The 14,004-nt window shown below is 39.2% G+C and overlaps 1 protein-coding gene across 21 annotated transcripts in view; it reads right to left on the reverse strand.

Annotated features, from left to right (window-relative positions):
* Positions 1 to 526: 526 nt before the first annotated feature.
* The window catches only part of pcbp3 (poly(rC) binding protein 3), a 187,226-nt gene continuing 173,748 nt past the window's right edge, over positions 527 to 14,004 (reverse strand). For all 21 annotated transcript variants that reach the window (XM_033024402.1, XM_033024403.1, XM_033024405.1 and 18 more), the window contains one exon: positions 527 to 983. In XM_033024402.1, the coding sequence (XP_032880293.1) occupies positions 947 to 983 (37 nt within the window). In that variant the 3' untranslated portion in view covers positions 527 to 946. The remainder of the gene's footprint in view (positions 984 to 14,004) is intronic.

Below are 14,004 nucleotides of genomic sequence, written 5' to 3' on the forward strand. Positions count from 1 at the left end.
CTGGCTATTTGCCTGAATGCACACAGCCTCAAATTTTGTTGATGTGATGTGCCTCAAGATGGACTGCTACTTTAAAACAGAGGCTTTGCTGGTATCGATTTAACAGATTTTCTTAATAGTTTGTATATAGTTCCTATTAATATCCAATACTTTAAATTCACTTTTTTAATATGTTACACAGTAAATTAATAATTTGTCCAGTGCACTGAATGTTACTACAGAGAAACACAGTCCCAGTGAATTTAAAAGCATTGCTGAAAACAGAACCCAGTGATTTTAAAGGGTGTGGGAAAGGGAGCTCTGGTGAGCCAGAGACCAAGCCATTGCGACTTCTTAACAATCTGTAGTTTAGCAGAGTTTTACTGTATATAAATAGTTAGTTGTCACTCTGACCCTGTCCTGGAACATAAATTATCATGCTTCTCCAAAATACCTTCAAGGATATTCAGTGATACCAAAGCAGGTGTTTGTCACTCAAAAACATATATTTTTCAGCAGCAGCTGATGGAAGACAAGTTAGACAACATTTGAATTTCATCACATATCTAGTCATGTACCTTCCTTTATTACCTCCAGATAGAATTAAATAATTTGATTACATCACGTTTTTTGTTATAAAAAGGTTGCAATCGTTACCAGTAATTACTGAACTAAAAGGTATACAGAAGAGTCTGCAAATACATTTTTGCAAGCAATTGTTAATTTAAGTTAATGTTGAAACAAAAAACATACGTTAAAACATGAAGCAATGGGGAAGTTGAGTTTAGTTAGGAGGACTTAATTTGGAAAAGAACTCCAGAATAATTCCTTAAAATTTAACGTTCTAACTATTTCTATGAGGCAGAACTGTAATATACAAATTTTACAAACAGAGTGGAAGCAGGTTGCTTGTGGTTTTCGCAGGTGGGCAACATGACATGGTTAGCAGAGGGAGCTGCGTAAACAATTAAAGAGGGCCCATTCCGGAAACTTCAGATGTTAACCTAGAAGAGAGATACAATAAAAGTTCTAAGCAAACAGAAAATAAATTGACATATGTCAGGCTTATACTCTTCGCAACTTTGTTCCCATTCTACATCAGCAGCATTTAACCTCATCTGTTTTTCTTACTTTTACATATAAATGCAATTCCTTGGTAATTTATCATCGAAGTAGGCAAACTACGTTGCCTACGATGATAAATGACTCCTCTATCTATGTTGAAAAGAATTCAAACCACAGCATTTTATTTCCAAACATTTATCTGCCTTTATAGTAAAGCTATGGACTAATTCAGGAATATTGATAGATCCCATATCTTTCGGACAACTCACTTTGCTTTTGTTTAGAAAATATCCACTCATTTTTTCTGAACCTGAAATATATGGCTATAATACTGATACAACAATTAATAAAATTTCTTTATATGCAGATGATGTTTTGATTTATATTACAAAACCGGAAATTAGTATTCCCAACCTGCTAAACATTATAACTAAGTTTGGTGCATTTTCTGGGTATAGGATTAATTGGGATAAAAGCGAGATTATGCCAATAACAGGAATAAATCTAAATACATTACAACAATACCCATTAAAAGTAGTTACAGACAAACTTAAATATTTAGGGATTAACGTAACTAAAACTCATAACTCATTAATAAAATCCAACTATCCTCAACTATTAGATAAACTTAGAAAAAATATTTTATATTGGAAAACACTTCCTATATCCATGATTGGTAGAATAAGTGCCATAAAGATGGTATTTCTACCACAGTTGTTATATTTGTTTCAGGCTATTCCTTTTTTTCTTCCGAAAACTTTTTTTTAAAAAATTGATAATATTGTCAATAGTTTTATTTGGGATTATAAAAATCACAGAATAAATAAAAAACATCTATGCAAAGCTAAGATAAATGGAGGATTAGCACTTCCAAACTTTTTATATTATTTTTGGGCTGTTCAGATTAAGAATATGAATTTCTGGTGGGTAAATATGGATCATGAACCGACATGGTTAAATATAGAAAAGGAAGACTGTCTACCTTTCAATGTAGGTTCGATAATTTTTGCACCAACGGAAGTACAAAAAAAAAATTATAAAGACAACCTAATAATATATAATAATAGACGTATTTGGAAACAAATAGTTAAGACTCTACATTTGGATAATCTCTCATTTGATTACCAATTATGAATAATCCATCGTTTAAACCTGCTATATTAGATGGGGGGTTTAAACAATGGGATGATTTAGGAATTACAAGGATAGAACACCTTTATAGAAAAGGAAAATTTCTTTTATTCCAGGAGTTACAAGATATTTATGGATTGTCTCCACAACATTTGTTTAGGTATTTACAAATTAGAGATTATATTAAATCCAATACACAAGATTATAAAAATAAAGAAGCAGGATTGTTAGACGAACTGTTTAATTTATATCCAAATACAGAAAAATTAATAGCCTATATATATAACATCATTTTGGATAAGGAGAATCCAATAACGGAAATATATCGTCAAGCATGGGAAAATGAAATGGGATTGGCTATAACAAAAGAAAACTGGGAAGAAAGTCTACAACGAATACACCAGTGTTCATTAAACGCCAGACATATATTGATACAATTTAAAGTATTATATAGGTTACATTATTCGAAAACTAAATTAAATAGTATTTTTCCGAATCTCTCCGCTATTTGTGATAAGTGCAAGAAAGCAGAGGCAAATTTAATACATAGTTTCGTTACATGTCCTAAATTGAATTATTACTGGACAGAAATTTTTAAAGTTATTTCTGAAGTCATCAAAGTTAAATTGGACCCTAACCCAAAGCTAATAATATTTGGAATTCCGGATTTACATCTATCACTTACAGTAAATCAAAGAAATTTCTTTGATTACTGTTTGATAATTGGGAAAAAAATCATATTGAAATTTTGGAAGGGAACATTATCCCCCACAACCAAAATGTGGGCAACAGAGATGATGGAGACGTTACATCTGGAAAGAATTAGATTTGTCCTATTGGACAAGTATAATTCTTTTGAACAGATATGGTCTCCATATATACAGTATTTAGAGAAGTAGCTGTTCTTGGCAACACAGCTCGGCGTGCACCCTGTGGGATTTGGTGAGAATAATTCATTTTTATATTGGAATTAACATATATCTTTATCGATAATATCACTTGTAATAGTGTTATTAATAATACATATTGTGGTTTCTAAATTTTTTTTTTTTTTTTTTTTTTTTCGTTTCTCTTTTCTTTCTTATATATAATCAAATTATTATTTAATCACTCTCTTAATGATTTATAACTGTTCTATTCTTTCTCTATCATTATTTCTAAAAAAATAGTAGATAAGTATTACTAGTGTTTTACTTAATGCAAATTGAATTAATTTGATATAAAGTTGTTTGAAGCATTGTAATTGATTACCTTTAATAAAAAAATATATTAAAAAAAAAGAAAATATCCACTCATGTAACCTTCGGAATACATCTTGCACATACTGTTGCAAAGTGAACTCAGGAAACCCGTGTCTAATTGTTTGCTGTATAATAGCTCTGGAGTGAATTGCCCTAATAGCTCCTAACCGCCCCTGCCTCCCCTCCCCGTCATCATCCACCATGTCCCTGCTTAAGTAACCAATGCTAAACCTTGGTTCAGAGTCTATTGTTCGACACGTCAATTGATGTGCTATACAGGTAGCAGCATCCCTGGATGGGCACACTAGAGTGGTCAATTTCTGTGGTCACACCATGCCTGAATCACAGATGTGCTGAAGAGAACAGAGATTATAGAGGAAGTAAAAGTGGTTAAAGACTAAGTAAATTATCCAGGGGCGAGGGCCAACTCTGCACATCAGCCTTGAGGGGTGTTCAGCATACTTCCTGCAAATTGGCTCAGAGGAATTGGGTGGGAATTTAACGGGGATGACGATCACTAAGGATTTGAAAGAGCATCCATACGCCTCCTGCACCAGAACCGACAGACCCTTACCATGGTCACCTCCCAACCTCCTTGGATAGGATCTATAAACTGTACAAAAATGGACAAGTGTTCAGACTGGGAACAGGAGTACAGGTACCTTGTGATTTACGTGGGAGTTAAGGGCTTGAAAAAGAGCAAATAAATCAAAAAGTACGCTCCTCTATCAATTTGCGGTACCTCTTTTTTTCTCTCTTTTCACCTTAAGGGGTTGGACAGGCTAGATGCAGGAAGATTGTTCCCGATGTTGGGGAAGTCCAGGACAAGGGGTCACAGTTTAAGGATAAAGGGGAAATCCTTTAGGACCGAGATGAGAAAAACATTTTTCACACAGAGTGGTGAATCTCTGGAATTCTCTGCCACAGAAGGTAGTTGACGCCAGTTCATTGGCTATATTTAAGAGTGAGTTAGATGTGGCCCTTGTGGCTAAAGGGATCAGGTGGTATGGAGAGAAGGCAGGTACAGGATACTGAGTTGGATGATCAGCCATGATCATATTGAATGGCGGTGCAGGCTCGAAGGGCCGAATGGCCTACTTCTGCACCTATTTTCTATGTTTCTATGTTTTAAAAGATCCATATATTTTTTTAATTGTTTCTTTCCTTTGAACTTGATTAGAGGGAGACCCAGATTCCACACTGGCCACTTGGAATCCAGTTAAGGTGTTAGAAATGTGAATGTCTTTATTCCAGATACGAGATGTCCTAATTCAGAAATAAATTGGCATTGGAGAAATTGGTGATTAGGGTTAAATTGGGAATTTGAAATTGGTATTTTGAGACATTGGAACAATCCTAAAAGTTGTTTTTGCTAACAAGAATGTTTTATTTTCCAGAAACTTAAAATCATCACGTCAAGAATCTTGTGCAAAATGTTGAGTTTTAGTGTTCCTTTGAAAAGATTATTTTGATGTAATCATACTATTATCATACTTTCCTTGCAGACAATCATAATTACACAAGAGTGTCATGCGTGGAACAGCAAATGACCCCAAAGGACCATTTTGCCAAAACAAAATTGAGGAGGCTCCAGGGCAAACAACTATGTGATACAGGGAATAGCGAGTAGACAAACTGCTAATGAAACCACAGATATCACGAAAAATGTTTGTTGATGGATCTTCTAGGATGGTCGATGGAATTTGGAAAATAGAATGTGGAATTTTGTAGAAAACTATCAAGGCACACTGCTAGCAGACATAGCTTAGAATCTGCCAGCTAAAATGTTTGCTCAAAATGCTTAGCGAGCAGCAGTAACATATGTGGTCAGCCACCATGACAAGTTTCCTTACCAGTGCACATATACTTCTTATAGAGAGTCAGAGGTGCGTCAATTAAGGTGACAAATGCTGGAACCAACTCAGCCAATAAGGGCAGAAGGTCCTGCTGTGACAGTACAAGGGATAAGGAGACAGAGTTGAGGGCAACGGTCCTTGGGATTATGTTTGAATTACATGCATGGGTTTCCATTTCAAGACAATGTGGCCTAGAGTTGCGAGAAAAAGAGCTTTATTAGCAATAGACACAAAGAACTGTAGATGGTAGTTTCCAAAAAGGTGTTGAACTTAGCAGGTATGTAGCATTACTGAAGGATGTGGATAGGTGACATTTTGGTTAATGACCCTTCTGCAGACTTAATAAGCGGGTTCGGTATTTCAACTGCGCATGCCCAGGTCATAGGTCATTCGCGATAAATATTCCCACCAGTTTAGCTGCCGCGTGTATACAGACCTGCGTTTCATCGTATTTTCCAGTTTTGCTTCTTCGAAGTAAGAAAATACTGCTTTCAAAACTATTAACTAGGTGTATTTATGGTTCATTTGTACAAAACTACGATGATTTTGTTGGTTTTATGGCTTTATGTTTCGGTGTTTTATTGCTTTATGCTTCTGAGTGTATAATTGTTATACCATTGTCTCAAACTAACTGCTATCTTGCTTAAAGCAATATTATGTCTACTGAACATAGCAGTTAGTTTGAGACACTGGTATATCAGTTATACGCTCATTGCAGTGATTGGTGTGCCTGCTAAGAACTTTGGCAAACAAACGTTTACAGTTTTCTGTGATATATTTGGATTTGTTCACTCCTTGCAGTATAGTAATGTAACTTATCATTGGCAGTATGTAGGACATCGGCAGTAAGTGCAGTGATCATTCAGACCACTTTGTGTTTTATTTTTTAACAGCTGAAAATAAACAAACTGTTGAAACAGACTCTCGCTCTTGCTACAGCTGTTGCAGTATCAACCCTTATGGTCCATCATTTGCATGCGCTGGAAATTAAATCTCGCTCCACACTCCTCCACTCTCTCTCTCTCTCTCTCTCACACACTCCTCACGACCAGCCACCCGCTACAATAGGTGGAATGGTCCTTTCTTTCGTTAATCCTGCCTGCAGTCTCTCATGGGGCTGGTTTTACAGACTTAACCGTGGCCGGCCGCGTTTAACCAGGGCTCTGGGAACTCGGCATCTGATGGGGACGAGGAGGGTTCCAGAGGGAAAGCAGGGACAACTTAGAAACTGGCAGCAGAATGGCTCTATTAATGAATTCATTCCACAATGTGTTCAGTTTGGAAAGAACACCTGCCGGTAGATCCACGGCCACTGGTTTAGGAGATCAATCCAATTATTGACCAACAGGCGGTGGAATCCGTCTGTAATAGACTCCACAGTGAGACGTGTCCACAGGAGTGGGTGTTCACTCTGATTAATAACTCAGGCACTGTGAACTTCACAATGTAAAACCATCCTAGTCAAAATCGTCCTGGAGAGCTGCCTTGCCTTGCCTGAGCACTGTGACAACTCTGGGCAAAGTCCCACTGAAGGCAAGAACAACATTCTGGCCATTAAAAAAATACGCCTGCAGGCCAGATGATTTTGGGTTTCGTGGACCGTAGGTTGTCGACCCCTGCCTTAACGGTGTATTCACATCGCCTGTGGGTAAAGCATCAGCCCACATCACACTGATACAGTTGCTGCCTGCCTCAGATTAAATATATTTTTACACATAAATTATGAATAAAGATAAGAAAATGTTTCAAACACAAGTAATATTTTCTTATTCCTGTAGCAAACACATTAAGGATTAAATGAAAATAAATTCTTTAACTTTTTGAATATATTATAATTGCAGGTTAATGAACTGAACTAAAACTGGGGCTGTGTAAGTAGTGTGTGAACAGCAGAACAGGAATCAAAGCTATTGAATTGATAGAATTCTAGATTAATTCATTGGTAGAATAGTTAACAATTTATACACAGTTTATACAGCGCTGAGTTCGTTTCTTTTCTCTCGAATGACCTTTGACAAATCCCATGATTCCTTTATTGGAATACCGAACTCGCTTATTAACAGGACAGATTCCACTTGAATTTAGTGGAATCAGTATCCCGCAGAAAGGGTAAAACAAAGGTGGCTAAGATTTAAAGTTGTTTATGGGGGAAAGGGCCTACTTGTTTAAGTAAGGAGAGTATACAAGAATAAAGAAATAAAATACAAATGATCTGGGAAAAGCAAAGCAAAAGATTACAGATGCCAAAAAATCCAGAAATAAAACAATGCTGAAAATACTCAGCAGATTAGGCAACATCTGTGGAAAGAGAAACGGAGTTGATATTTTAGGTCTATTACCTTTCTGCGGAATTGGGAAAAGTTAAAGAATAAAGGGTTTAAAAATGCAGAGAAAGCAGGCTTGAAAGCAAAGAAAACGAGCCAATATTTGCAAAAGGGCAGAAGATTAAACAAAGTATGGTAATGCAGTGTAAAAAATACAGAATAATGTTAAAAGTATAATGAAGATCATTTATTAAAATAATTAAATTATATTTACAGCAATGCACAAGAGGAGGAATGAAGAGAACTAGATATAGTTAAAATGACTATTGTAAAATCAATGATGGGATATGAAGATTGGAAAGGATAATATTTAAAAGAAATGGGATATCAAAATATATTGTAGATGCAATAAAAAGTTGCAGATGCTATGCTGGTTCATATCAAAGATAGTAGTGGTGGTGGGGAGGAGAGGAGAAGAACTAAAAGCGAGAAAAGAGCAGGATGGAATATTGTTGAGGTGGGACACTGGAATGGACAAGTCAAATGGTTTGCTTCTGTCCTATATTTTCTGTGCATTCAGCTCAATCAAATCATCAATCGCTCAAAATCTGTGATTATTCAGAAGCAGCCATCTGACAGGAGGTTGTTCAAAAAGATTAGCTGTATAATTCAAGCACAAATAAACTAGCAATCTCCTTCAGTTCTCACACTGCTCTCCTTCTGCATTCCTTAAAAACTGTGCCTATTCTCTATTTTGAGAAGGATTTATCAGCCAGACACAAGCCCATCTTTTCTCGCAACAGATGCTGCCCAACATGTTAGTAATTCCCGCAGTTTGTTTTTTTGCAATTTTCCAAGTCTGAAGATTTACTTTCATGATACAATTATTGTGACAAAGTAATTTGCATTGGTTAATTATGATGCTATCAGCTTTATCTTCAGGTTTCTCTTTGAGAAAGGTTTTATATAAATGACTGGTCCAAAGTGCCATTCGGCAGGGGGAAAATTTTCACCTAGTCTCATCTGATTACTCGCCTGTGATTAGGCTGACAATATTTGCACTGCCTACCCAAGATACAAAAAGCAACAAAACCATGATCAAAGGCAGTGAAAAAAGTGTCATATCTTTAAAAAGTCTGCACAAAGATACATAATTTGCAGATACAATGCAGAGATCTTTTCCTTAATTTAGATGGAAGAGATTTTGGTGAAAGTACAAAATGTATTGGTTGTGTCTGAAAAGATCCAAGCATGAAATAAGTAATATACAACTGCAAATGACCACATAGGTATGAAGCAAACTGAACCAAAATGGGCATTTTTTACAAAACTGCAGTTCCTTTGATCATCTGGACAGTTGATTGTCATTCACAACAGTTTAAGTTACTGGTAGGAAAGTACATTATGGACAGCTGAATGGATTCCGTGAAAGATCAAGAACACTATAATTTGTCTGAAGATCAATGCACACATTATAGTCAGAGAGTCACAGAGCGATACAGTGGAAACAGGCCCTTCGGCCCAACTTGCCCATACCGGCCAACATGTCCCAGCTAAACTACTCCCACCTGCTTGCACTTGGTCCATATCCCTCCAAACCTGTCCTATCCATGTATCTGTCTGTTTCTTAAATGTTGGGATAGCCCCAGCCTCAACTACCCGATCTATTCCTCTCATGATTTTATAAACCTCTATAAGATCACCCATCCTCCTGCGCTCCAGGGAATAGAGACCCAGCCTACTCAACCTCCCCCTATAGCTCAGACCCTCTAATCCTGACAACATCCTCGTAAATCTTTTCTGAACCCTTTCAAGCTTGACAATATCTTTCCTATAACATGGTGTCCAGAACTGAACACAATATTCTAAATGTGGTCTCACCAACGTCTTATACAATTGCAAAATGACCTCCCAACTTCTATACTCAATACTCCGACTGATGAAGGCCAAAGTGCCAAAAGCCTTTTTGACCACCTTATCTACCTGCGACTCGACCTTCATGGAACCATGCACTTGTACTCCTAGATCCCACTGGTCTACAACACTCCACTGAGCCCTACCATTCACTGTGTAGGTCCTGCCCATGTTAGACTTCCCAAAAAGCAACACCTCATATTTCACTGTATTAAATTCCATCAACCATTCCTCAGCCCACTTGGCCAATCGATCAAGATTCTGCTGCAATTTTTCACACCATCTTTACTATCTGCAAAACCACCTGCTTTTGTATCATCAGTAAACTTGCTAATCTTGCCATGTATGTTCTCATCCAAATCATTGATGTAGATGACAAACATTAACGGGCCCAGCACCAAACCCCAATGCACACCACTAATCACAGGCCTCGAGTCCAAGAAGCAACCTTCCACCATCACCCTCTGCTTCCTTCCATGAAGCCAATTTTCTATCCATTCAGCTATCTCTCCTTGGATCCCATGCGATTAAGATTTATGGGTTTCTGTACAAGCATCTAGTTGGTAGACACAAAATGCTGAAGTAACTCAGCGGGACAGGCAGCATCCCTGGAGAGAAGGAAGGATATGAAGACACAAGGAACTGCAGATGCTGGTCTATTAAAAAAATACACCAAGTACAGGAGTAACTCAGTGGATCATGCAGCATCTCTGGATAACATGGATAGATTACATTTGGGTTGGGACCCTTCTTCAGACTGATTGCAGTAGGGGGAGAAAGCTGGAAGAGAGGGGGTCGGGACAAAGGGTGGCAAGTGATAGGTGGATATAGGTGGGGGGGGGGGGGGGTTTAATTAACAGGTGGTTGGACAAAGGCCAGAGATAAAAGGACAGAAAGTGCGAGACAATGACACGAGGATAGAAGAGGCGTGAAATGAATATAAATGGATGGGTTGGGCGAGGGGAGTTTGTGTACGTGGGTTAGTTGAAATTGGAGAGTTCCATGTTCATAATATTCTACGCAAGCGGAATACGAGGCGCTGTTGCTCCAGTTTGGGTGTGGGCTCATTCTGGCAACGGAACGGCCCAGGACAGTAAAGTTAGTATGGGAATTGGAAGAGGAGTTAAAATGGTTAGCAACCAGGAGATCCAGCAGGCCTTGGTGAACTGAGCGCGGTTGCCGAATCTAATCTTAGGCCAAGGCCTGCTGCTTTAACGGAGGAACAGCACTTCATATTCCGCTTGGAGAGCTTACAAATGAACAGTACAAACATTGAATCCTCCAATTTTAAGTAACTAACCAACAAGCACTTCCCCTTCCCCAATCCACCCCCTCTTCCCTATGCCCCATCTGATGTGCACCCAATTCTCCCTTTCCCTTGCCCCCCCCCCCGATCCTATTCCACCTATATCCCTTCCTCTGACTTAACACTTCACACATTCTCTATCATGTCCTTGTCTTTTGCCTTCTCTTTGTCTTTTCATCTTTGGTCAAATCTTTGCCAATCAACTGCCCCCCACCTTTACCTGTAACCACCTATCACTCACTAGGCTTTGTTCCACCACTATCTCCCTTCCAACTCTCTCCTCCCTCTCTCTCACTCCCCCCCCCCCCCTCCCTATAATCAGTTTGAAGAAGTGTCCTAACCTGAAACAATACCTATCTATGTTCTCCAGAGATGCTGCCTGACCCGCTGAATTGCTCCAGCATTTTCTGCGTTTAGCTAGTAGAGATGTTTGACTGGTTTTGGAAGCCAGCTTGGCGCAATCATTAAGGGGTTTATTTTCAGCTTGCTAAATACCCCGCAAGAATCAACCAAACATTAGCAAAAAGCACTTGCTTGCACTGGAATAGGGATCCTCTAGGAAACATAGAAAGTAGGTGCGAGAGTAGACCACCAGGTCCGTCGAGCCTGCACCGCCATTCGCTCATGGCTGAACACTAAACAGACACACTTACCCACAAACAGTAGACACAAGACACAGAACACAAGACACTACCCTCCCCTTTATACCGCTATCACCCCTCTCCACCCCAAGAACCGCGTGATCTCCTGGGGGAGGCAAAAAAACGGATAAAAACCCAGGTCCAATTCGGGAAAAAAATCCGGGAAATTCCTCTCCGACCCCAATCCAGGCGATCGACACTTGTCCAGGAGATCACTCAGGTCTTACTATACTAACCATACCTAGGTCCATATCCCTGCCCTCTCCCCGTAGCCCCTTATCCCCTCGGCAGCTAAAAAACCATCTATTTTAGACTTAAATATATTTAACGTTTCTGCTTCCACTGCTCCCTGGGGCAGTGAATTCCATAAATTAACCACCCTCTTGGTGAAGAAGTTCTTCCTCATCTCAGTTTTAAAAGAGCCCCCCCTTATTCTGCAACTATGTCCCCTAGTTCTAGTTTCCCCGATCATTGGGAACATCCTCGGTGCATCCACCCGATCAAGGCCCCTCACGATCTTATATGTTTCAATGAGATCGCCTCTCATTCTCCTAAACTCCAAAGAGTAGAGTCCCAGCTTACTTAACCTTTCCTCATATGTCAATCCCCTCATTGCAGGAATCAATCTTGTAAACCTTCGCTGCACTGCCTCCAGGGCTAGTACATCCTTCCTTAAGTATGGACCCCAGAACTGTACACAGTATTCCAAATGTGGTCTCACTAATACTGTGTACAGCTGCAGCAAGACCTCCGTGTTTTTATACTCAATCCCCCTAGCAATAAAGGCCAAAACTCCATTGGCCTTCCTGATTGCTTGCTGCACCTGCATACTGACTTTTAGTGATTCATGTACTAATACCCCTAGATCCCTTTGAGTTGCATTACAACGCAGCTCCTCCTCATTTAGAAAATAACTTGCCCTATCATTTTTTTTCCCAAAGTGAATGACTTCACATTTATTAGTATTAAATTTCATCTGCCAAGTTGTTGCCCACTCACCTAGCTTATCTATATCCTTTTGCAGACTCTTCCTATCCTCCTCATCCCCTACTTTTCCTCCCATTTTTGTATCGTCCGCAAATTTTGATATATTACACTTGGTTCCCTCCTCCAAATCATTTATATAAATTGTGAACAACTGGGGTCCCAGCACCGACCCTTGCGGAACCCCGCTAGTTACCGGTTGCCATCCCGAGTATGAACCATTTATCCCCACTCTCTGCTTCCTATTTGTTAGCCAATCCTCTACCCATGCTAATATATTACCCCCAATCCCATAATTTTTTATTTTTAGCAATAGTCTCTTATGTGGCACCTTGTCAAAAGCCTTTTGGAAGTCCAAGTATACCACATCCACCGGTTCCCCTTTATCCACCCGGGTTGTTACTTCCTCAAAGAATTCGAGCAGATTCGTTAAACAGGATTTCCCCTTCACAAAACCATGCTGGTTCTGTCCGATGAAGTCATGTTTATCCAAGTGCCCCGTTAGTGTTTCTTTAATAATTGTCTCTAACATTTTACCCACCACCGATGTTAGACTAACCGGTCTATAGTTACCCGCCTTCTGTTTACTTCCTTTTTTAAATATAGGTGTTACATTGGCCATTTTCCAATCCACTGGGACCGTTCCTGCCTCCAGGGAGTTTTGGAAAATTATCACCAATGCATCCACAATCCCCACCGCTATCTCCCTCAAGACCCTTGGATGTAATCCATCAGGCCCAGGGGATTTATCCTCCTTCAGTCTCATTAATTTCCCTAATACCACCTCCTTGGTGATCTTAATAGTATTTAGCACCTCCATTCCTACCGCCCCCTGTTTATCCAGCGTTGGAATATTTTTTGTGTCTTCTATGGTGAAGACTGATACAAAATACTCGTTTAATGCCTTTGCCATTTCCATGTTCCCCACCAACAACTCTCCAGTCTCACCCTCCAATGGACCAACGTTCACCTTAGCCACCCTTTTTCTTTTTATATAGCTATAAAAACTCTTACTATTAGTTTTTATGTTGTTCGCTAAATTCCTTTCATAGTCTATTTTCCCCGTCTTAATTAATCTCTTAGTTATTTTTTGCTGACCTTTAAATGCTTCCCAATCCTCTACCCTCCCACTATCTCTGGCTACCCTATATGCCCCTGCCTTCAGCCGAATACTATCCATTATAGTTTTACTGAGCCATGGCTGACTGTTCTTACCCTTACCCCTTTTTTTCTTCATAGGAATAAATTTTTCTTGAAGGTTATACAGTAGATCCCTAAACGTACACCACTGCTCATGTACCGTCTTATTCTTGAGTCTGCTATCCCAGTCAACTTTGATCAGCTCAGTCCTCATACCTTCATAATCCCCCTTATTTAGACTAAGCACCCTAGCCTGAGTTTCAACCTGCTCCCCTTCTATTTGAATATGGAATTCGACCATATTGTGGTCACTTGTTCCCAACGAGTCCCTAACTATGACATTTTTAATCAATCCTGCTTCATTACACAGGACCAGATCCAAGATTGCCTCCCCCCTTGTCGGTTCTGTGACATACTGTTCTAGGAACCCGTCTCTAATACATTCTATAAACTCTTCCTCTAGTCTACCCTGCCCAGTTTGGT

Source organism: Amblyraja radiata, chromosome 7 (assembly GCF_010909765.2).
Source record: "Amblyraja radiata isolate CabotCenter1 chromosome 7, sAmbRad1.1.pri, whole genome shotgun sequence".
NCBI classification, from domain to species: domain Eukaryota; kingdom Metazoa; phylum Chordata; class Chondrichthyes; order Rajiformes; family Rajidae; genus Amblyraja; species Amblyraja radiata.